The sequence below is a fragment of the Coregonus lavaretus genome, assembly GCF_964263955.1.
Source record: "Coregonus lavaretus genome assembly, chromosome: 1".
NCBI lineage: Eukaryota > Metazoa > Chordata > Actinopteri > Salmoniformes > Salmonidae > Coregonus > Coregonus lavaretus.
In genome coordinates this window covers 88,631,272-88,656,758 of record NC_139988.1, presented here as the reverse complement: position 1 = coordinate 88,656,758, position 25,487 = coordinate 88,631,272, and the positions used below count along the sequence as shown (strand labels likewise).

At 43.1% G+C, this 25,487-nt stretch overlaps 1 protein-coding gene across 1 annotated transcript in view; it reads right to left on the bottom strand.

Moving 5' to 3' along the window:
- The window catches only part of LOC311131086 (growth arrest-specific protein 7-like), a 169,082-nt gene that overhangs the window by 14,098 nt on the left and 129,497 nt on the right, over nt 1-25,487 (bottom strand). The window contains exons 5-9 of the mRNA XM_084163900.1: nt 23,306-23,359; nt 14,765-14,854; nt 8,984-9,099; nt 8,759-8,833; nt 435-513 (exon numbers count right to left, since the gene is read on the bottom strand). Coding sequence (XP_084020026.1) covers nt 435-513; nt 8,759-8,833; nt 8,984-9,099; nt 14,765-14,854; nt 23,306-23,359 — 414 coding nt within the window. The remainder of the gene's footprint in view (nt 1-434; nt 514-8,758; nt 8,834-8,983; nt 9,100-14,764; nt 14,855-23,305; nt 23,360-25,487) is intronic.

Sequence of the window (25,487 nt, the reverse complement as noted above, 5' to 3'; positions counted from 1 at the left end):
TCAGCCAATCAATGTACATGCAAAAACACATATACTGTATTACAGTAAAACAAACAATTCTGAAAATCTCCCTGCAATAGAGCATGCTGGGAAATATTATATATGGTTCTATGTAGAACCCTTCTTGCCTTCCAAAGAAGCATCAAAGAACCCTTTCTTCCAAAAATGACTCTTAGGATGTTAAAGGTTCTAGGTAGAACCCTTAGCCTTACAAAGAACCCTTGTCTTCCAAAAAAGGTTATTCTGATCAAAACAGTTCTTGGTAGAACCCTATCCCTCTGCAAAGAAACCTTTTGGAAGCCTTTTTTCTAAGAGTGTACACAACAAATGTAATGGAATATAATTGCATTCCGAAGCGTAAAGTGTTTTCCTTTGAGTAAAGTATACAGTCCAGTGTGTTACATTTAAGTAAAGTGTAACATAATGTCTGCTACCTTAGAGGAGAACTTGAGGTGAACCTCGGCCTCGTCAGCCAGACTCTTCTTTAGCTGAGCCCAGGCTTCCCCTAGAGTACTGAGGAGAGAGATAAGAACCACACTATCACTGTATGACACCACAGAGTACTGTGGACAGAGACAATACACCAAGTTAGACCACAGAGACAACACACCATATTACACCAGAGACAACACACCATGTTAGAGCAGAGACAACACTCCATGTTAGACCAGAGACAACACACCATGTTAGACCAGAGACAACACACCATGTTAGACCAGAGAGACAACACACTCGGTTAGACCAGAGAGACAACACACCATGTTAGACCAGAGAAAACACACCATTTTAGACCAGAGAGACAACACACCATGTTAGACCAGAGACAACACACCATGTTAGACCAGAGACAACACACCATGTTATACCAGAGAGACAACACACCATGTTAGACCAGAGAGACAACACACCATGTTAGACCACATAGACAACACACCATTTTAGACCAGAGAGACAACACACCACGTTAGACCAGAGAGACAACACACCATGTTAGACCAGAGAGACAACACACCATGTTAGACCAGAGACAACACATCATTTTAGACCAGAGAGAACACACCATGTTAGACCACATAGACAACAAACCACGTTAGACCAGAGACAACACACCATGTTAGACCACATAGACAACACACCATGTTAGACCAGAGAGACAACACACCATGTTAGACCACATAGACAACACATCATGTTAGACCATAGACAACACACCATGTTAGACCAGAGAGACAACACACCATGTTAGACCAGAGAAAACACACAATTTTAGACCAGAGAGACAACACACCATTTTAGACCAGAGACAACACACCATTTTAGACCAGAGAGAACACACTATGTTAGACCAGAGAAAACATATAATGTTAGACCAGAGACAACACACTATGTTAGATCAGAGAAAACACACAATTTTAGACCAGAGACAACACACCACGTTAGACCAGAGACAACACACCATGTTAGACCAGAGAGACAACACATCATGTTAGACCAGAGACAACACACCATGTTTGACCAGAGAGACAACACACCATGTTAGACCAGAGAGACAACACATCATTTTAGACCAGAGACAACACACCATGTTAGACCACAAAGACAACACATCATGTTAGACCAGAGACAACACACCATGTTAGACCAGAGACAACACACCATGTTAGACCAGAGAGACAACACACCATGTTAGACCAGAGAGACAACACATCATTTTAGACCAGAGAGACAACACACCATGTTAGACCAGAGAGACAACACATCATTTTAGACCAGAGAGAACACACTGTTAGACCAGAGACAACACACCATGTTAGACCAGAGAGACAACACACCATGTTAGACCAGAGACAACACACCATGTTAGACCAGAGACAACACATCATATTAGACCAGAGACAACACACCATGTTAGACCACAAAGACAACACATCATGTTAGACCAGAGACAACACACCATGTTAGATCACAAAGACAACACACCATGTTAGACCACAAAGACAACACATCATGTTAGACCAGAGAAAACACACCATGTTAGATCACAAAGACAACACACCATGTTAGATCACAAAGACAACACACCATGTTAGACCAGAGACAACACACCATGTTAGACCACAAAGACAACACACCATGTTAGACCACAAAGACAACACACCATGTTAGACCAGAGAGACAACACACCATTTTAGACCAGAGAGACAACACATCATGTTAGACCAGAGACAACACACCATATTAGACCAGAGAAAACACACCATTTTAGACCACAGAGAAAACACACCATTTTAGACCACAGAGAAAACACACTATCACAGAGTAGTGAGGACAGACAGATGGAAAGAGAGAGGGGGGGGGGGTTGGTTCAGTATAACAAAGCAGAAGAGAGAGTTAAGTAACACTCACACCAGGAGGTAAGACCACAGAGACGAGAGAGAGAGAGAGAGAGAGAGAGAGAGAGAGAGAGAGAGAGAGAGAGAGAGAGAGAGAGAGAGAGAGAGAGAGAGAGAGAGAGAGAGAGAGAGGATGGGAGGGAGAGAGAGAGAGAGAAGGATGGGAGGGAGAGAGTCAGGGTGGATCCTGCCAAACAGAGAGAAAGAGATGAGGTTCTGCTTTACAGAGTGATTTCTATTTAAAGCCAATGTTCCCGCTTTAGCTGAGATTGCATTCACTGTAAACGCTGCATATGTCCGTTCAATCGGAAATTACCTTTACATTTCTATTGCGGAATCTGTAACACTTCAGCTTTACAGATTGAATAGAGCCTTAAAAGTTCATAGACAGTTTATAACCCAGAAGGTATCCCATCTCACAGCTGTGCCTGGTCCTCGGCATGTTCCCTGGCTGGTTAGGAGGATGTAGATGCGGAGATGAGATAACGCTGAACCCATTCATGGTTTCTTATTACTTTAGAACATTCTGCAAGTCAACTGTTGTTTTATAGCCAAGCTCTGTGACATAATGCAGTCTGGGAAAATTAATATTATATCTTTAATTAACTTTTACAAATTAATGTTGTGACAATTTATATCTAATCAATCATATCTACAGAATATAATGACTAAGGTGAGTGGACACCAACATTAAACAATGATCATAGCAGAAGGAAACATACGTTGTTAAAAACTCCCTATATTCTAGCAGAAATGAACAGCAAATTCAAAGCCATGGTACGTCAGTGAGTGAGACACTAGGCTAGCCTTGAGCAGTACGTAACCTCTTCTCCTCTACTCAGGCAAAAAGCAAGTTTAGCTTAAAAAAAAACACATATTGTATCACAGCGCCTCTCCTCTTTCTTAATATCTAATTTAACTGTATATAAGAATATAAATATGTACAGTATATATGAATAGGGTGTAAATAGTCTCTTGGTGTCTTTCCTATATACAGTATAAAAAATGTTTTTACATGTACTTTTGTGTAATATCTTATATTGTTCTTGTTTATTACTGTTCTGTACTTTGTCATGTATTTGTACGTTTCATGTGGACCCCAGGAAGAGTAGCTGCTGCATGTGCACTAGCTAACTGGGGATCCTAATAAACTACACTAAACTCCTCTGAACATAAATCTTGAGTCCTTCATTCCAAAACATTAGCAGAATATTTATCCAAGGGCCATCAAGTTAGGCAGTAGCAGCAGTGAGGTACTACAGACTGTGGGTCTGGAGCGGAGAGGGAGAGGGGCTGGTGGTCTTTAACCAGTTCACATCAAAGCACCACTCTGAATGGAAGACGTGTGTACATTCCTGCAGCATCAGGGTGCTGCTCTCTGCTCTGCCACCTGCCACTTTCAGAGCCATCAGAGAACAGACAGAAGATGGATCAAGAAGAGACAGAAGATGGATCAAGAAGAGATAGAAGATGGATCAAGAAGAGATAGAAGATGGATCAAGAAGAGACAGAAGATGGATCAAGAAGAGACAGAAGATGGATCAAGAAGAGATAGAAGATGGATCAAGAAGAGATAGAAGATGGATCAAGAAGAGATAGATGATGGATCAAGAAGAGATAGAAGATGGATCAAGAAGAGACAGATGATGGATCAAGAAGAGACAGAAGATGGATCAAGAAGAGACAGATGATGGATCAAGAAGAGATTTGCATCCTGTAGCACTAACTCCAAAAAGTTTTGGGACACTGTAAAGTCCATGGAGAATAAGAGCACTTCCTCCCAGCTGCCCACTGCACTGAGGCTAGGAAACACTATCACCACCGATAAATCTACAATAATCGAGAATTTCAACAAGCATTTTGCTACAGCTGGCCATGCTTTCCATCTGGCTACCACTAACCCGGCCACCAACTCTGCACCCTCTGCTGCAACTTGCCCATGCCCCCCCCGCTTCTCCTTCACACAAATTCAGACAGCTGATGTTTTGAAAGCGCTGCAAAATCTGGACCCCTACAAATCAGCTGGGCTAGACAATCTGGACCCTTTCTTCCTAAAACTAGCCGCCGAAATTGTCGCAACCGCTATTACTAGTCTGTTCAACCTCTCTTTCATAACGTCTGAGATCCCCAGAGATTGGAAAGCTGCCGCGGTCATCCCCCTCTTCAAAGGGGGTGACACTCTAGATCCAAACTGCTACAGACCTATATCCATCCTGCCCTGCCTTTCGAAAGTATTCGAAAGCCAAGTTAATAAACAGATCATCGACCATTTCGAATACCACTGTACCTTCTCCGCTATGCAATCTGGTTTCCGAGCTGGTCACGGGTGCACTTCAGCCACGCTCAAGGTCCTAAACGATATTATAACCGCGATTGATAATAGACAGTACTGTGCAGCCGTCTTCATCGACCTGGCCAAGGCTTTCGACTCTGTCAACCACCGCATTCTTATTGGCAGACTAAATAGCCTTGGTTTCTCAAATGACTGCCTCGCCTGGTTCACCAACTACTTCTCAGATAGAGTTCAGTGTGTCAAATCGGAGGGCCTGTTGTCTGGACCTATGGCAGTCTCTATGGGGGTGCCACAGGGTTCAATTCTTGGGCCGACACTTTTCTCCGTGTATATCAATGATGTCGCTCTTGCTGCTGGTGACTCTCAGATCCACCTCTACGCAGACGACACCATTTTGTATACATCTGGCCCTTCATTGGACACTGTGTTAACAAACCTCCAAACGAGCTTCAATGCCATACAACAATCCTTCAGTAGCCTTCAACTGCTCTTAAACACTAGTAAAACTAAATGCATGCTTTTCAATCGAACGCTGCTAGCACCCGCCCACCCGACTAGAATCACCACTCTCGACGGGTCTGACCTAGAGTATGTGGACAACTACAAATACCTAGGTGTCTGGTTAGACTGTAAACTCAACTTCCAGACTCACATAAAGAATCTCCAATCCAAAGTTAAATCTAGGATCGGCTTCCTATTTCGCAACAAAGCCTCCTTCACTCATGCTGCCAAACATGCCCTCGTAAAACTGACTATCCTACCGATCCTTGACTTCGGCGATGTCATTTATAAAATAGCCTCCAACACTCTACTCAGCAAATTGGATGTAGTCTATCACAGTGCCATCCGTTTTGTCTCCAAAGCCCCATACACTACCCACCACTGTGACCTGTACGCTCTTGTTGGCTGGTCCTCACTACATGTTCGTCGTCAAACCCACTGGCTCCAGGCCATCTATAAATCACTGCTAGGCAAATCCCCGCCTTATCTTAGCTCATTGGTCACCATAGCAGCACCCACCCGTAGTCTGCGCTCCAGCAGGTATATCTCACTGGTCATTCCCAAAGCCAACACCTCCTTTGGCCGCCATTCCTTCCAGTTCTCTGCTGCCAATGACTGGAACGAATTGCAAAAATCTCTGAAGCTGGAGACTCTTATCTCCCTCAACAACTTTAAGCATCAGTTGTCAGAGCACCTTACCGATCACTGCACCTGTACACAGCCCATCTGAAATTAGCCCACCCAACTACCTCATCCCTATATTGTTATTTAATTTGCTCTTTTGCACCCCATTATCTCTATTTGCACATAATCTCTTGCACATCTAGCATTCCAGTGTTAATACTATTGTAATTATTCTGCACTATAGCCTATTTATTGCCTTACCTCCATAACTTGCTACATTTGCACACACTGTATATATATTTTCTGTTGTATCTCTGACTTTATGTTTTTTTTACCCCATATGTAACTCTGTGTTGTTTTTTGTTGCACTACTTTGCTTTGTCTTGGCCAGGTCACAGTTGTAAATGAGAACCTGTTCTCAACTGGTTTACCTGGTTAAATAAAGGTGAAATAAAAATAAAATAAAAGAAGATGGATCAAGAAGAGATAGATGATGGATCAAGAAGAGATAGATGATGTATCAAGAAGAGATAGAAGATGGATCAAGAAGAGATAGAAGATGGATCAAGAAGAGATAGAAGATGGATCAAGAAGAGACAGATGATGGATCAAGAAGAGACAGAAGATGGATCAAGAAGAGACAGATGATGGATCAAGAAGAGATAGAAGATGGATCAAGAAGAGATAGATGATGGATCAAGAAGAGATAGATGATGTATCAAGAAGAGATAGAAGATGGATCAAGAAGAGATAGAAGATGGATCAAGAAGAGATAGAAGATGGATCAAGAAGAGATAGAAGATGGATCAAGAAGAGATAGAAGATGGATCAAGAAGAGACAGAAGATGGATCAAGAAGAGATATTCAAATTTACTTTGCATTTGCAACATTTATCTGATGAAGTCCTGCTGAAATTAATCCTCTCGTTTGCATGGGAGACCTGGCCAATAAGGTTTATATACTGGTAGGTTCTAAAATGTTGTAAGCTACTAAAAGTACACAATGGCAACGATCCAAAACGTATTCACAGTTGGTGCCTCATCCTCATATCCTTAAGACCGCTGCTAAAAGCATTCATACCCCAGAGAGCATTTACCAACAACATCATTCTGGGAAACAAATGGACCACGATTCACTCCCTTCTAGCCCACTGTAAATACAGCACAGGGTTGGTATTGAATCTAGTGATAAAAACTAGTCACATGCTCTCTGTGCCGCATTACGGCCAGACAAATGGTAAATTCAGGAATAAAAAGGCAGTATTTCTGGGCTCAGTCGCAGGCAGGGTAGCAGGCAGGGCAGCAGGCAGGGCAGCCTGTCCTCCAGCCGCCTCACCATACAGCCACCCTGTCCCCCAGCAGCCTCACCATACAGACAGCCTGTGACCCAGCAGCCTCACCATACAGCCAGCCTGTCCTCCAGCAGCCTCACCATACAGACAGCCTGTCCTCGAGCAGCCTCACCATACAGCCAGCCTGTCCTACAGCAGCCTCACCATACAGACAGCCTGTCCTCCAGCAGCCTCACCATACAGCCAGCCTGTGACCCAGCAGCCTCACCATACAGCCAGCCTGTCCTCCAGCAGCCTCACCATACAGCCAGCCTGTCCTCCAGCAGCCTCACCATACAGCCAGCCTGTCCTCCAGCAGCCTCACCATACAGACAGCCTGTCCTCCAGCAGCCTCACCATACAGCCAGCCTGTTTCCCAGCAGCCTCACCATACAGCCAGCCTGTTTCCCAGCAGCCTCACCATACAGCCAGCCTGTTTCCCAGCAGCCTCACCATACAGCCAGCCTGTTTCCCAGCAGCCTCACCATACAGCCAGCCTGTCCTCCAACAGCCTCACCATACAGCCAGCCTGTTTCCCAGCAGCCTCACCATACAGACAGCATGTTTCCCAGCAGCCTCACCATACAGACAGCCTGTCCTCCAGCAGCCTCGCCATACAGACAGCCTGTCCTCCAGCAGCCTCACCATACAGCCAGCCTGTCCTCCAGCAGCCTCACCATACAGACAGCCTGTCCTCCAGCAGCCTCACCATACAGCCAGCCTGTCCTCCAGCAGCCTCACCATACAGACAGCCTGTCCTCCACAGGATCCCATTTATCAGACAAAGAGCTGCTCACAGACTGAAGAGGCCCCCCCTTCTCTTTATTTTTCTCCCTTTCTCTCCTTCACTCTGCAGGGTCCCCCCATCTCTCTCTTTATCAATCCGGCAACTACAGTATCCCTCCCTCCCTCAGTCTTTCCCCCACCTCCCTCCCTCCATCCTCTCATATGTAATGGTTTAAAGGCCCAGTCTGCTACGAGGTCTGGAGGGTCTGGATCAAAGGAAGTTGTAGTGATGTACAGGACGACCATACTTCCTGTTTCACAGCTTCTGGCTGGGCCTCCATGCAGCTCACTAGTTTCAGTCTCACCCGTTTCAGTATCACCCGTTTCAGTATCGGCCGTTTCAGTATCGGCCGTTTCAGTATCGCCCGTTTCAGTATCGCCCGTTTCAGTATCGCCAGTTTCAGTCTCGCCAGTAAGTCTGGGCTGATATGATGCCATAACACCCTGATGGTACCCTGCTGTCCAGTCCAGCAATCCACATAGTGCCCCTACTCCTAGATATGAGTTGTTCTATCAGCATGCTATGTCTATACTGTACACCCATCAACTCCTTTCAGATCTACAAGAATTGTCTATGAGTTGGCTAGGAATTAGCTAGAGGTTGGCAAGGAATTGCCTAGGAGTTGGCTAGGAATTGGCATAATCTGTGCAATGACTTTTTGACATGGAATCTTTGTGTTGACGCGGAGAGATTTCCTTGTATTTTCTTGTGCCATATCTTCCTAAGCGTCAGTGAGCACGTGCAGAGTGTGTGAGGTGACACATACATGTAGGCTACTTTTTGTTAAGGCACCACCACAGGAAATTCTGTCAATGACACTATTCACTCACCCTTCTTCCTGTCCCGCGAGGGGAATCTGTGACAGCTTGGAGAGGTTCTTGGCATATTCCTCTTCAATCTTTATCCTGAAAAACGGAAGGAGAAATGTTTTTTTTATTTTTATTTTTTTTGTCAAACATGAAAATGCTCAAGATAAAATAGGAGTTGTGAAACATTGGTCTGACCAGGATTGTTGACAAATCAGCTCAGATAATGAAATGGGATTTTGTAGTTACCTTTCTCGTATAAACTCGGCCATCTCTTTCTGCATCTGTTTCCCCTTCAGCTGTTTCTGCAGCAAGACCTCAAACCCTGAGATAGAGCTTGTCCCCTGAGAGTCCTTCTTATCCATCTACACAGCAACAATAACAACACATAAATATACTCTACAACAATATCTAGTGTAACATAAATCACCAAACAAATCATACGACCAGATAACATTCAGTGTTGTTGTGTTGTGTTGTGTTGTAATGTGTTGTGTTGTGTTGTGTTGTAATGTGTTGTGTTGTGTTGTGTTGTGTTGTGATGTGATACTGTAGTCTGCTTATTTCATGGTATGCATTCAATCATACAGTTACTGATTGTATTGTATTACGGGAAAATACCAGGCCATCTTTACTGGAGCACAATACTCCATTCTACAGCACCACAGCCAATGGTATAGAAAGTCTACATTTCACAAAGTATGGTGCATTAAATACTTGTCAACCTGTTTAAATCTGATCCTCTGTGTCTCAGTGAAAACTGTCAGTCTCAGTGTACGGTATCCACTCTTTCTTCACGAGCGTCTCCCGGTGATGTCACCTCAGAGAGAGTGTAACGTTAGCCCGGTCTGACTGTAACGTTAGCCGAGTGTTAAAACCTGAGAAAACACCTGGTGGTGATTAAGTTTTAGCCTTGGGAGAAATGAAAACAGAACCAAACAGATGCTTGGAGCGTGGTCTCTCACTACATCATGTGTTATTCTAATACAGCTATACAGCCTTAGTGTTGTGTAATGTAATGATGTGCAGTGCAGTGTAGTGTAGAGTAGAGTAGAGTAGAGTAGAGTAGAGTAGAGTAGAGTAGAGTAGAGTAGAGTAGAGTAGAGTAGAGTAGAGTAGTGTAGAGTAGAGTAGTGTATAGTAGTGTAGAGTAGTGTAGTGTAGAGTAGTGTAGAGTAGAGTAGTGTAGTGTAGAGTAGTGTAGAGTAGAGTAGTGTATAGTAGTGTAGAGTAGTGTAGTGTAGAGTAGTGTAGAGTAGAGTAGAGTAGTGTAGTGTAGTGTAGAGTAGTGTAGAGTAGAGTAGTGTAGTGTAGTGTAGAGTAGAGTAGTGTAGTGTAGAGTAGAGTAGAGTAGAGTAGTGTAGAGTAGTGTAGAGTAGAGTAGAGTAGAGTAGAGTAGAGTAGTGTAGAGTAGAGTAGAGTAGAGTAGAGTAGAGTAGTGTAGAGTAGAGTAGAGTAGAGTAGTGTAGAGTAGTGTAGTTTAGTGTAGAGTAGAGTAGAGTAGAGTAGTGTAGAGTAGAGTAGAGTAGTGTAGTGTAGTGTAGTGTAGAGTAGAGTAGAGTAGTGTAGTGTAGAGTAGAGTAGAGTAGAGTAGTGTAGTGTAGAGTAGAGTAGAGTAGAGTAGAGTAGAGTAGAGTAGAGTAGTGTAGAGTAGAGTAGAGTAGAGTAGTGTAAAGTAGTTTAGAGTAGTGTAGTGTAGTGTAGTGTAGTGTAGAGTAGAGAAGAGTAGAGTAGAGTAGTGTAGAGTAGAGTAGAGTAGTGTAAAGTAGTTTAGAGTAGTGTAGTGTAGTGTAGTGTAGAGTAGTGTAAAGTAGTGTAGTGTAGAGTAGAGTAGAGTAGAGTAGAGTAGAATAGAGTAGAGTAGAGTAGAGTAGAGTAGTGTAAAGTAGTTTAGAGTAGTGTAGTGTAGTGTAGTGTAGTATAGTGTAGAGTAGAGTAGAGTAGAGTAGTGTATAGTAGAGTAGTGTAAAGTAGAGTAGAGTAGTGTAAAGTAGTGTAGAGTAGTGTAGAGTAGAGTAGAGTAGAGTAGAGTATAGTAGAGTATAGTAGTGTAGAGTATAGTAGTGTAGAGTAGAGAAGAGTAGAGTAGAGTAGTGTAAAGTAGTTTAGAGTAGTGTAGTGTAGTGTAGAGTAGTGTAAATTAGTGTAGTGTAGAGTAGAGTAGAGTAGAGTAGTGTAGTATAGTGTAGAGTAGAGTAGAGTAGAGTAGAGTAGAGTAGTGTAGAGTAGTGTAGAGTAGTGTAGAGTAGAGTAGAGTAGTGTAGAGTAGAGTAGTGTAGAGTAGAGTAGAGTAGAGTAGAGTAGAGTAGTGTATAGTAGAGTAGTGTAAAGTAGAGTAGAGTAGTGTAAAGTAGTGTAGAGTAGTGTAGAGTAGAGTAGAGTAGAGTAGAGTAGAGTAGAGTAGAGTAGAGTAGTGTAGAGTAGTGTAGAGTAGTGTAGAGTAGTGTAGAGTAGAGTAGTGTAGAGTAGAGTAGAGTAGAGTAGAGTAGTGTAAAGTAGTTTAGAGTAGTGTAGTGTAGTGTAGTGTAGTATAGTGTAGAGTAGAGTAGAGTAGAGTAGTGTATAGTAGAGTAGTGTAAAGTAGAGTAGAGTAGTGTAAAGTAGTGTAGAGTAGTGTAGAGTAGAGTAGAGTAGAGTATAGTAGAGTATAGTAGTGTAGAGTATAGTAGTGTAGAGTAGAGAAGAGTAGAGTAGAGTAGTGTAAAGTAGTTTAGAGTAGTGTAGTGTAGTGTAGAGTAGTGTAAATTAGTGTAGTGTAGAGTAGAGTAGAGTAGAGTAGAGTAGTGTAGTATAGTGTAGAGTAGAGTAGAGTAGAGTAGAGTAGAGTAGAGTAGTGTAGAGTAGTGTAGAGTAGTGTAGAGTAGAGTAGAGTAGAGTAGAGTAGAGTAGAGTAGTGTAGAGTAGAGTAGAGTAGAGTAGAGTAGTGTATAGTAGAGTAGTGTAAAGTAGAGTAGAGTAGTGTAAAGTAGTGTAGAGTAGTGTAGAGTAGAGTAGAGTAGAGTAGAGTAGAGTAGAGTAGAGTAGAGTAGAGTAGAGTAGTGTAGAGTAGTGTAGAGTAGTGTAGAGTAGTGTAGAGTAGAGTAGTGTAGAGTAGAGTAGAGTAGAGTAGAGTAGAGTAGAGTAGAGTAGTGTAAAGTAGAGTAGTGTAGTGTAGTGTAGAGTAGAGTAGTGTATTGTAGAGTAGAGTAGAGTAGTGTAAAGTAGTGTAGAGTAGAGTAGTGTATAGTAGAGTAGTGTAAAGTAGAGTAGTGTAGAGTAGTGTAGAGTAGAGTAGTGTATTGTAGAGTAGAGTAGAGTAGTGTAAAGTAGTGTAGAGTAGAGTAGTGTATTGTAGAGTAGAGTAGAGTAGTGTAAAGTAGTGTAGAGTAGTGTAGTGTAGTGTAGAGTATAGTAGTGTAGAGTAGAGAAGAGAAGAGTAGAGTAGAGTAGTGTAAAGTAGAGTAGAGTAGTGTAAAGTAGTGTAGAGTAGTGTAGTGTAGTGTAGTGTAGTGTAGAGTAGAGTAGTGTAAAGTAGTGTAGAGTAGTGTAGTGTAGAGTAGTGTAGAGTAGTGTAAAGTAGTGTAGTGTAGAGTAGAGTAGAGTAGAGTAGTGTAGTATAGTGTAGAGTAGAGTAGAGTAGTGTAGTGTAGTGTAGTGTAGAGTAGTGTAGTGTAGTGTAGTGTAGTGTAGAGTAGTGTAGAGTAGAGTAGAGTAGAGTAGTGTAGAGTAGAGTAGTGTAAAGTAGTGTAGTGTAGAGTAGAGAAGAGAAGAGTAGAGTAGAGTAGAGTAGAGTAGTGTAGTGTAGAGTAGAGAAGAGTAGAGTAGAGTAGAGTATTGTAGAGTAGTGTAAAGTAGAGTAGAGTAGTGTAAAGTAGTGTAGAGTAGAGTAGTGTAGAGTAGTGTAGTGTAGTGTAGTGTAGTGTAGTGTAGTGTAGAGTAGAGTAGAGTAGAGTAGAGTATAGTAGAGTAGTGTAAAGTAGTGTAGAGTAGAGTAGTGTAGTGTAGTGTAGAGTAGAGAAGAGTAGAGTAGAGTAGTGTAAAGTAGAGTAGAGTAGTGTAAAGTAGTTTAGAGAAGAGTAGAGTAGAGTAGAGTAGTGTAGTGTAGAGAAGAGTAGAGTAGAGTAGAGTAGTGTAGTGTAGTGTAGTGTAGTGTAGAGTAGAGAAGAGTAGAGTAGAGTAGTGTAAAGTAGAGTAGAGTAGTGTAAAGTAGTTTAGAGAAGAGTAGAGTAGAGTAGAGTAGTGTAGTGTAGTGTAGAGTAGAGTAGAGTAGAGTAGAGTAGAGCAGAGTAGAGTAGAGTAGAGTAGAGTAGAGTATAGTAGAGTAGAGTAGAGTAGAGTAGAGTAGAGTAGTGTAGTATAGTGTAGAGTAGAGTAGTGTATAGTAGAGTAGTGTAAAGTAGAGTAGAGTAGTGTAAAGTAGTGTAGAGTAGTGTAGAGTAGAGTAGAGTAGAGTAGAGTAGAGTAGAGTAGAGTATAGTAGTGTAGAGTAGAGTAGAGTAGAGTAGAGTAGAGTAGAGTAGAGTAGAGTAGAGTAGAGTAGTGTATAGTAGAGTAGTGTAGAGTAGTGTAAAGTAGTGTAAAGTAGAGTAGTGTATTGTAGAGTAGAGTAGAGTAGTGTAAAGTAGTGTAGAGTAGAGTAGTGTATTGTAGAGTAGAGTAGAGTAGTGTAAAGTAGTGTAGAGTAGTGTAGTGTAGTGTAGAGTATAGTAGTGTAGAGTAGAGAAGAGAAGAGTAGAGTAGTGTAAAGTAGAGTAGAGTAGTGTAAAGTAGTGTAGAGTAGTGTAGTGTAGTGTAGTGTAGAGTAGTGTAGAGTAGAGTAGAGTAGAGTAGTGTAAAGTAGTGTAGAGTAGTGTAGTGTAGTGTAGTGTAGAGTAGTGTAGAGTAGTGTAAAGTAGTGTAGTGTAGAGTAGAGTAGAGTAGAGTAGTGTAGTATAGTGTAGAGTAGAGTAGAGTAGTGTAGTGTAGTGTAGTGTAGAGTAGTGTAAAGTAGAGTAGAGTAGTGTAGTGTAGTGTAGTGTAGTGTAGAGTAGTGTAGAGTAGTGTAAAGTAGTGTAGAGTAGTGTAGAGTAGTGTAGAGTAGTGTAGAGTAGAGTAGAGTAGTGTAGAGTAGTGTAAAGTAGAGTAGAGTAGTGTAAAGTAGTGTAGAGTAGTGTAGTGTAGTGTAGAGTAGAGTAGTGTAGAGTAGTGTAAAGTAGTGTAGAGTAGAGAAGTGTAGAGTAGAGTAGAGTAGAGTAGTGTAGAGTAGAGTAGAGTAGAGTAGAGTAGTGTAGAGTAGTGTAGAGTAGTGTAGTGTAGAGTAGAGTTGAGTAGTGTATAGTAGTGTAAAGTAGTGTAGTGTAGAGTAGTGTAGAGTAGAGTAAAGTAGAGTAGAGTAGAGTAGAGTAGTGTAGTGTAGAGTAGCGTAGTGTAGAGTAGAGTTGAGTAGAGTAGAGTAGAGTAGAGTAGTGTAGAGTAGAGTAGAGTAGCGTAGCGTAGTGTAGAGTAGAGTTGAGTAGAGTAGAGTAGAGTAGTGTAGAGTAGTGTAAAGTAGAGTAGAGTAGAGTAGAGTAGAGTAGTGTAGAGTAGAGTAGAGTAGTGTAGAGTAGTGTAGTGTAGAGTAGAGTTGAGTAGTGTATAGTAGTGTAAAGTAGTGTAGTGTAGAGTAGTGTAGAGTAGTGTAGTGTAGAGTAATGTAGATTAGAGTAGAGTAGAGTAGTGTATAGTAGTGTAGAGCAGTGTAGTGTAGTGTAGAGTAATGTCGATTAGAGTAGTGTAGAGTAGTGTAAAGTAGTGTATAGTAGTGTAGAGCAGTTTAGTGTAGTGTAGAGTAGTGTAGTGTAGTGTAGAGTAGTGTAGTATAGTATAGTGTAGTGTAGTGTAGAGTAGAGTAGAGTAGAGTAGAGTAGAGCAGAGCAGAGCAGAGTAGTGTAGAGTAGAGTAGAGTAGAGTAGAGTAGAGTAGAGTAGAGTAGAGTAGAGTAGAGTAGAGTAGAGTAGAGTAGAGTAGAGTAGAGTAGAGTAGAGTAGAGCAGTGTAATATGACTCTGTGGTATGGCCAGTCTTCATCTCTTACCCAGAAGTAATCACAGTAGCTCCACTCATCTGGCTTCAACAGCTGCTGTTCAGGTATACTCATAGGGAGGGGGAACGTTACACAGTTAATCTGAGAGAGAGAGCGAGAGAGCGAGAGCGAGAGCGAGAGCGAGAGCGAGAGCGAGAGCGAGAGCGAGAGAGAGAGAGAGAGAGAGAGAGAGAGAGAGAGAGAGAGAGAGAGAGAGAGAGAGAGAGAGAGAGAGAGAGAGAGAGAGAGAGAGCGAGCGATTAGGATACATTTTTCAATGGTTCGTTGGTTGATTAAACTTAAATATAGGTTGAATTAAAATAGCCAGAGTGATGGTTTTAATGACACCTTGGAGCTCAGGAGCATTTCTTTGACTATCTGGAAAATAAATCAAGACAAAATAACATTTGAATACACAACGTGAAAGAGAGCGCAGAAAAGGACGACATGGGCAAATTTGTGGAAGAACTGTTAGCGGATAAAGTTGGGACTACATCGAGTTCAGCAGCAGATAATCTGTGCGCACTACCCACACCCAAACACGGTAAAAATGTGTCGTTCTGCCCCTGAGCAAGGCAGTTAACTTGCTGTTCCCTGGGCGCCGATGACGTGGAGATGTCGATTCAGGCAGCCCCCCGCAACAACCCCGCCAGGCAGGCACAGATTTGTGAGGATGCAGTGCTGCTTTAGTGGGTGGGTCTCTGACCGCATTTATCTTCTTGGCTACAAAGGCCTATTTTACAGCATCAAACAAGTGAAGCATGGTGGTGGCAGCATCATGCTGTGGGGATATTTTTCAGCAGCAAGTTTTTTTATTTTCCATAAATTTGCTAAAATGTTTGCTTTTATGGGGTATTGTGTGTAGATTGATGAGGGGAAAAAACGATTTAATCCATTTTAGAATAAGACTGTAACGTAACAAACGTAACAAAATGTGGAAAAAGTCAAAGGGTCTGAATATTTTCTGAATGCACTGTATATAGCAACGAGATCTAACAAGGTAAATGCCAAGAATATGCTGCGGCACTTATACAGAATTATCCAAGAAGAAACAAAAGATGAGAATATTATAGCGATAACTAATTGGGAAGACGAGCTGCACATAGTAATAACCCAAGAGGACTGGGAGGGCACATCTAGAAACACGTCCAAGATAACCAACTCTCTACTCTTGGAAAATTCAGTCAAGATTGTACATACAGTGCCTTGCAAAAGTATTAATCCCCCTTGACGTTTTTCCTATTTTGTTGCATTACAACGTGTAATCTAAATGGATTTTTATTTGGATTTCATGTGATGGACATACACAAAATAATCCAAATTGTTGAAGTGAAATGAAAATAATAACTTGTTTCAAAAAATTCTAAAAAAATAAATAACGGGAAAGTGGTGCGTACATATGTATTCACCCCCTTTGCTATGAAGCGCCTAAATAAGATCTGGTGCAACCAATTACCTTCAGAAGTCACATAATTAGTTAAATAAAGTCCACCTGTGTGCAATCTAAGTGTCACATGATCTGTCACATGATCTCGGTATATATACACCTGTTCTGAAAGGCCCCAGAGTCTACAACACCACTAAGCAAGGGACACCACCAAGCAAGCGGCACCATGAAGACCAAGGAGCTCTCCAAACAGGTCAGGGACAAAGTTGTGGAGAGGTACAGATCAGGGTTGGGTTATACAAAAATATCCCTAACTTTGAACATCCCACGGAGCACCATTAAATCCATTATAAAAAAATGTAAAGAATATGGCACCACAACAAACCTGCCAAGAGAGGGCCGCCCACAAAAACTCACGGACCAGACAAGGAGGGCATTAATCAGAGAGGCAACAATGACACCAAAGATAACCCTGAAGGAGCTGCGAAGCTCCACAGCGGAGATTGGAGTATCTGTCCATAGGACCACTTTAAGCTGTACACTCCACATAGCTGGGCTTTATGTAAGTGTGGCCAGAAAAAAGCCATTGCTTAAAGAAAAAAATAAGAAAACACGTTTGGTGTTCGCCAAAAGGCATGTGGGAGACTCCCCAAACATATGGAAGAAGGTACTCTGGTCAGATGAGACTACAATTTAGCTTTTTGGCCATCAAGGAAAACGCTATGTCTGGCGCAAACCCAACACCTCTCATCACCCCGAGAACACCATCCCCACAGTGAAGCATGGTGGTGGCAGCATCATGCTGTGGGGATGTTTTTCATCGGCAGGGAATGGGTAACTGGTCAGAATTGAAGGAATGATGGATGGTGCTAAATACAGGGAAATTCTTGAGGGAAACCTGTTTCAGTCTTCCAGAGATTTGAGACTGGGATGGAGGTTCACCTTCCAGCAGGACAATGACCCTAAGCATACTGCTAAAGCAACACTCAAGTGGTTTAAGGGGAAACATTTAAATGTATTGGAATGGCCTAGTCAAAGCCCTGACCTCAATCCAATTGAGAATCTGTGGTATGACTTAAAGATTGATGTATACCAGCGGAACCCATCCAACTTGAAGGAGCTGGAGCAGTTTTGCCTTGAAGAATGGCCAAAAATCCCAGTGGCTAGATGTGCCAAGCTTATAGAGACATACCCCAAGAGACTTGCAGCTGTAATTGCTGCAAAAGGTGGCTCTACAAAGTATTGACTTTGGGGGGGGGGGGGGGGGGGGGGTGAATACAGTTGATGTCGGAAGTTTACATAGACCTTAGCCAAATACATTTAAACTCAGTTTTTCACAATTCCTGACATTTAATCCTAGTAATGATTCACTGTCTTAGGTCAGTTAGGATCACCACTTTATTTTAAGAATGTGAAATGTCAGATTAATAAGAGAGATAATTATTTCTTTCAGCTTTTATTTCTTTCATCACATTCCTAGTGGGTCAGAAGTTTACATACACGCAATTAGTATTTGGTAGCATTTCCTTTAAATTGTTTAACTTCGGTCAAACGTTTCGGGTAGCCTTCCACAAGCTTCCCACAATAAGTTGGGTGAATTTTGGCTCATTCCTCCTGACAGAGCTGGTGTAACTGAGTCAGGTTTGTAGGCCTCCTTGCTCGCACACGCTTTTTGAGTTCTGCCCACACATTTTCTATAGGATTGAGGTTAGGGCTTTGTGATGGACACTCCAGTACCTTGACTTTGTTGTCCTTAAGCCATTTTGCCACAACTTTGGAAGTATGCTTGGGGTCATTGTCCATTAGGAAGACCCATTTGCAACCAAGCTTTAACTTCCTGATTGATGGCTTGAGATGTTGCTTCAATATATCCATCTATTTTGTGAAATGCACCAGTCCCTCCTGCAGCAAAGCACCTCCACAGCATGATGCTGCCACCCCCGTGCGTCACAGTTGGGATGGTGTTCTTCGGCTTGCAAGCATTCCCCTTTTTCCTCCAAACATAACGATGGCCAAACAGTTCTATTTTTGTTTCATCAGACCAGAGGACATTTCTACAAAAAGTACGATATTTGTCCCCATGTGCAGTTGCAAACCGTAGTCTGGCTTTTTTATGGCGGTTTTGGAGCAGTGGCTTCTTCCTTGCTGAGCGGCCTTTCAGGTTATGTCGATATAGGTCTCGTTTTACTGTGGATATAGATACTTTTGTCCCTGTTTCCTCCAGCATCTTCACAAGGTCCTTTGCTGTTGTTCTGGGATTGATTTGCACTTTTCGCACCAAAGTACGTTCATCTCTAGGAGACAGAACGCATCTCCTTCCTGAGCGGTATGACGGCTGCGTTTCCCATGGTGTTTATACTTGCATACTATTATTTGTACAGATGAACGTGGTACCTTCAAGCATTTGGAAATTGATCCCAGGGATGAACCAGACTTGTGGAGGTCTACAATTCTTTTTCTGAGGTCTTGGCTGGTTTCTTTTGATTTTCCCATGATGTCAAGCAAAGAGGCACTGAGTTTGAAGGTAGGCCTTGAAATACATCCACAGGTACACCTCCAATTGACTCAAATGATGTCAATTAGCCTATCAGAAGCTTCTAAAGCCATGACGTCATTTTCTGGAATTTTCCAAGCTGTTTAAAGGCACAGTCAACTTAGTGTATGTAAACTTCTGACCCACTGGAATTGTGATACAATTAATTATAAGTGAAATAATCTGTCTGTAAACAATTGTTGGAAAAATGACTTGTGTCATGCACAAATAGATGTCCTAACCGACTTGCCAAAACAATAGTTTGTTAACAAGAAATTTGTGGAGGGGTTGAAAAACGATTTTTAATGACTCCAACCTAAGTGTATGGAAACTTCTGACCTCAACTGTAGTTACGCACGCTCAAGTTTTCTGTTTTTTTTGGTCTTATTTCTTGTTTGTTTCACAATAAAACATATTTTGCATCTTCAAAGTGGTAGGCATGTTGTGTAAATCAAATGATACAAACCCCCCAAAAATCTATTTTAATTCCAGGCTGTAAGGCAACAAAATAGGAAATCTGCCAAGGGGGGGGGGGGTGAATACTTTCATAAGCTACTGTAGCTCCCATAATACAATCAAAGTAGAACGGTGACATCACACCAAGTTGCCGGGTAACCGTGAGGAGAGCAGCACTAACCACACCCACATACTATATTCCTGCCCAGTCCTCAATCATTTCTGGACCGAAGTATACAAAGTATTGGATGATATGCTTGAATGCTTCACTTTCTCTAAATCCAGAACACATACTCCTGAGGAGAACCCGTCATGCACTCCAATCTGAATTATGAGAACAGCGCTTAAACAAATAACTAGAAACTGGCTTATACCGCTGGCACCACAGCAATTGGAAATAAATAATTCATTAAATCTATAGTATGGATATGATAACTCATGGAATAAGAAACCAAATGACTATTTTAGATAAATACTGTACATATTGTGAAAAAAAATGAATAAAACTGACATTATATTATGAAATATTTATAGACCATAACAGGAGATAAAATGTACATGTTTTAAACAGATGGGTGTGGGTGGACACATGTGTGTGCGTGCCGGTGGATGCGTGTGTGTGTGTGTGTGAATGGGTGCATGTATGTGAGTGTAGAAGTGCAAGTGTGTGTGTGCATGTGTTTGTGTGTGTGTGTGCATGTGTACATGTGTGTCAGACAGTGAAAACGCAAGTCGGATAGTGATGCCAACACCAAATGAGATTTAACAAAACAATATATGAACATAACACAACACATCAGCACACCACCATAGTCCCCGTGCCCAAGAACACTAAGATAACCTGCCTAAATGACTACCGACCCGTAGCACTCACATCTGTCGCCATGAAGTGCTTTGAAAGGCTGGTCATGGCTCACATCAACACCATTATCCCAGAAACCATAGACCCACTCCAATTTGCATACCGCCCCCAACAGATCCACAGATGATGCAATCTCTATTGCACTCCACACTGCCCTTTCCCACCTGGACAAGAGGAACACCTACATGAGAACGCTATTCATTGACTACAGCTCAGCGTTCAACACTATAGTGCCCTCAAAGCTCATCACTAAGATAAGGACCCTGGGACTAAACACCTCCCTCTGCAACCGGATCCTGGACTTCCTGATGGGCCGCCCCCAGGTGGTAAGGGTAGGTAACAACACATCCGCCCCTCCTGTACTCCCTGTTCACTCATGACTGCATGGCCAGGCACGACTCCAACACCATCATTAAGTTTGCCGATGACACAACAGTGGTAGGCCTGATCACCGACAACGACGAGACAACCTATAGGGAGGAGGTCAGAGACCTGGCCGTGTGGTTCCAGGATAACAACCTCTCCCTCAATGTGATCAAGACAAAGGAGATGACTGTGGACTACAGGAAAAAGAAGAGGACCGAGCACGCCCCCATTCTCATCGACGGGGCTGTAGTGGAGCAGGTTGAGAGCTTCAAGTTCCTTGGTGTCCACATCACCAACAAACTAACATGGTCCAAGCACACCAAGACAGTTGTGAAGAGGGCACGACAAAACCTATTCCCCCTAAGGAGACTGAAAAGATTTGGCATGGGTCCTCAGATCCTCAAAAGGTTCTACAGCTGCACCATCGAGAGCATCCTGACTGGTTGCATCACTGCCTGGTATGGCAACTGCTCGGCCTCCGACTGCAAGGCACTACAGAGGGTAGTGCGTACGGCCCAGTACATCACTGGGGCAAAGCTTCCTGCCATCCAGGACCTCTATACCAGGCGGTGTCAGAGGAAGGCCCTAAAAATTGTCAAAGACTCCAGCCACCCTAGTCATAGACTGTTCTCTCTGCTACCGCACGGGAAGCGGTACCGGAGCACCAAGTCTAGGTCCAAGAGGCTTCTAAACAGCTTCTACCCCCAAGCCATAAGACTCCTGAACATCTACATACATACATTTTTCATACTGGCCCCCTGTGGGAATCGAACCCACAACCCTGGCGTTGCAAGCGCCATGCTATAGCGCCATGCTCTACCAACTGAGCTGTTTTATGAAATGCTGATTGTCGACTATTTAGGTTAATTATTTTAGGGTGGGGGTAAATGTATATATATTCTGTTGTGATCTTAAACCAATAAATAAAGAGTATTTTGAAGAATACTTTTTTTTTTTTTACGTTAAGCATCGTATTCTATTTCAATGAATTAGACTTGGTCTGCAAGGGCCTGTGGAGTTTAAGTTATGAAGGGCTACGTTGAGATTAGCCATAAGAAGTGCAGGATGTGGAGCTGCACAGACACACACACACACACACACACACTGTGCAAACAGTGACTGTCCACCTCCGCTGAACTATTCAAGGTGCTCTGCCACTTCAGTTCCAATAAATAAAAGACTAAGTGACATCTTGACTACACATCGCTCCTTAGAATCTGTCAACTCTTTTCTATTTCCAGACTTTTTGATTAATGCCACTCAAAACACAGTAACAACAACTGTCTACCCTGTCACCAGCATTTATCTTTTATCAGTCCTGAGAGTCTGTTGTAATTCTCTCTCTCCTCTAGATGTTAAATCTGTTAGCTGAGCGGGGGGGGGTGGGGGGGGGGGGGGGGGGGACACACACACACACCTATTGCTGAGCCTCTCTCCTCACAGGGCAGTTTACTGCTGTTAAATTTCACGTGGATGATGAAGGGTATGATGAAGAAGAAGAAGAAGAAGAAGAGATGGACAATCGCTTTTGCCTCCAGATTAAATACCCACATCTGGCTTCCATCACTTTCGAATGAGCCTTTAAGTGACCTTAGCTGAACTCTATCAATGACTCCCTTAACCCCTGTCATTGGTTATTAGCTGAGGGTTAAATCAGCACTGGATCAGTTGACTTTAATCTGTCTGTCTGTCTGTCTGTCTGTCTGTCTGTCTGTCTGTCTGTCTCTCTCTCTCCGCTCCCAATTTTTCTAAACATCTGCTAATCAATAGCATCGCCCTGGTTGCTGTTTTTCCTTCCCCTGCACCCCATGTGCACTCCCTCATCTCTGCCCAGGTCTTGTGTGGAGTGAAACACTTTCTGACAGACAAACAGAATATCTGCAACTTCAGGACTCTGCTATTTGTTACAAATTCTAATTGTCAACATTCAATTCAGTTCAGCACTGACATCACAGATAAACTCATTGCGTTATTAAATTTTTTATCAAAGCAATTCCAGTCTCTAAATCATGTCTTGTCCATGCATGTTGGGTTATGGTTAGGGTCTGTGTCTGTGTTAGGGTCTGTGTCTGGGTTAGGGTATGTGTCTGGGTTAGGGTCTGTGTCTGGGTTAGGGTCAAGGTTAAGGTCTGTGTTAGGGTTAGGGTCTGTGTCTGGGTTAGGGTCTGTGTCTGGGTTAGGGTCAAGGTTAAGGTCTGTGTTAGGGTTAGGGTCTGTGTCTGGGTTAGGGTCTGTGTCTGGGTTAGGGTCAAGGTTAAGGTCTGTGTTAGGGTCTGTGTCTGGGTTAGGGTCAAGGTTAAGGTTTGTGTTAGGGTTAGGGTCTGTGTCTGGGTTAGGGTCTGTGTCTGGGTTAGGGTCAAGGTTAAGGTCTGTGTTAGGGTCTGTGTCTGGGTTAGGGTCAAGGTTAAGGTCTGTGTCTGGGTTAGGGTCTGTGTCTGGGTTAGGGTCAAGGTTAAGGTCTGTGTCTGGGTTAGGGTCTGTGTCTGGGTTACGGTCTGTGTCTGGGTTAGGGTCAAGGTTAAGGTCTGTGTTAGGGTTAGGGTCTGTGTCTGGGTTAGGGTCTGTGTCTGGGTTAGGGTCTGTGTCTGGGCAGGGTCAAGGTTAAGGTCTGTGTCTGGGTTAGGGTCTGTGTCTGGGTTACGGTCTGTGTCTGGGTTAGGGTCAAGGTTAAGGTCTGTGTTAGGGTTAGGGTCTGTGTCTGGGTTAGGGTCTGTGTCTGGGTTAGGGTCTGTGTCTGGGCAGGGTCAAGGTTAAGGTCTGTGTTAGGGTCTGTGTTAGGGTTAGGTTCTGTGTCTGGGTTAGGGTCTGTGTCTGGGTTAGGGTCTGTGTCTGGGTTAGGGTCTGTGTCTGGGTTAGGGTCTGTGTCTGGGTAGGGTTAGGGTCTGTGTCTGGGTAGGGTTAGGGTCTGTGTCTGGGTTAGGGTCTGGGGTAGTTAGTAGTGGTACTTACTGTGATGGTAGTCTCTTTGCTCTGCCTCCTGGTGGGTGATGTAGGACCTGGACTCTGTTGAGAGAGACAGGATATTCTGTCAAAACCTTCCTCTGTGTCTGACATGGTCTCTGACTAACATAAACACACTGGAGCTGTTCTACTGAAACTGTTCTACTGAAACTGTTCTACTGGAGCTGTTCTACTGGGGCTGTTCTACTGGGGCTGTTCTACTGGAGCTGTTCTACTGGAGCTGTTCTACTGGAGCTGTTCTACTGGAACTGTTCTACTGGAACTGTTCTACTGGAGCTGTTCTACTGAAACTGTTCTACTGGAACTGTTCTACTGGAACTGTTCTACTGGAGCTGTTCTACTGAAACTGTTCTACTGAAACTGTTCTACTGGAGCTGTTCTACTGGAGCTGTTCTACTGGAACTGTTCTACTGAAACTGTTCTACTGGAGCTGTTCTACTGGAGCTGTTCTACTGAAGCTGTTCTACTGGAACTGTTCTACTGAAACTGTTCTACTGGAGCTGTTCTACTGGAGCTGTTCTACTGAAACTGTTCTACTGGAACTGTTCTACTGGAGCTGTTCTACTGGAGTTGTTCTACTGAAACTGTTCTACTGGAGCTGTTCTATTGTAACTGTTCTACTGGAGCTGTTCTACTGGAGCTGTTCTACTGGAGCTGTTCTACTGGAGCTGTTCTACTGAAACGGTTCTACTGAAACTGTTCTACTGGAGCTGTTCTTCTGGAGCTGTTCTACTGAAACTGTTCTACTGGAGCTGTTCTACTGAAACTGTTCTACTGGAGCTGTTCTACTGAAGCTGTTCTACTGGAACTGTTCTACTGAAACTGTTGTACTGGAACTGTTCTACTGAAACTGTTCTACTGGAGCTGTTCTACTGGGGCTGTTCTACTGGGGCTGTTCTACTGGGGCTGTTCTACTGGAGCTGTTCTACTGAAACTGTTCTACTGGAGCTGTTCTAATGAAACTGTTCTACTGGAGCTGTTCTATTGTAACTGTTCTACTGGAGCTGTTCTACTGGAACTGTTCTACTGAAGCTGTTCTACTGGAGCTGTTCTACTGAAACAGTTCTACTGAAACTGTTCTACTGGAGTTGTTCTACTGGAGCTGTTCTACTGGAGCTGTTCTACTGGAACTGTTCTACTGGAGCTGTTCTACTGAAACTGTTCTACTGAAACTGTTCTACTGGAGCTGTTCTACTGGAACTGTTCTACTGGGGCTGTTCTATTGTAACTGTTCTACTGAAACTGTTCTATTGTAACTCTTCTACTGGAGCTGTTCTACTGGAGCTGTTCTACTGGAACTGTTCTACTGGAGCTGTTCTACTTAAACTGTTCTACTGGAGCTGTTCTACTGGAGCTGTTCTACTGGAGCTGTTCTACTGGAACTGTTCTACTGGAGCTGTTCTACTGTAACTGTTCTACTGAAACTGTTCTACTGAAACTGTTCTACTGAAACTGTTCTACTGGAGCTGTTCTACTGAAGCTGTTCTACTGGAGCTGTTCTACTGAAGCTGTTCTACTGGAACTGTTCTACTGAAACTGTTCTACTGGAGCTGTTCTACTGAAGCTGTTCTACTGGAACTGTTCTACTGAAACTGTTCTACTGGAGCTGTTCTACTGGAGCTGTTCTACTGAAACTGTTCTACTGGAACTGTTCTACTGGAGCTGTTCTACTGGAGTTGTTCTACTGAAACTGTTCTACTGGAGCTGTTCTATTGTAACTGTTCTACTGGAGCTGTTCTACTGGAGCTGTTCTACTGGAGCTGTTCTACTGGAGCTGTTCTACTGAAACTGTTCTACTGGAGCTGTTCTACTGGAGCTGTTCTACTGAAACTGTTCTACTGGAGCTGTTCTACTGAAACTGTTCTACTGAAACTGTTCTACTGGAGCTGTTCTACTGAAGCTGTTCTACTGGAACTGTTCTACTGAAACTGTTGTACTGGAACTGTTCTACTGGAACTGTTCTACTGGAGCTGTTCTACTGAAACTGTTCTACTGGAGCTGTTCTACTGGAGCTGTTCTACTGGGGCTGTTCTACTGGAGCTGTTCTACTGGAGCTGTGCTACTGGAGCTGTTCTACTGAAACTGTTCTACTGGAACTGTTCTACTGGAGCTGTTCAACTGGAACTGTTCTACTGAAGCTGTTCTACTGGAACTGTTCTACTGGAGCTGT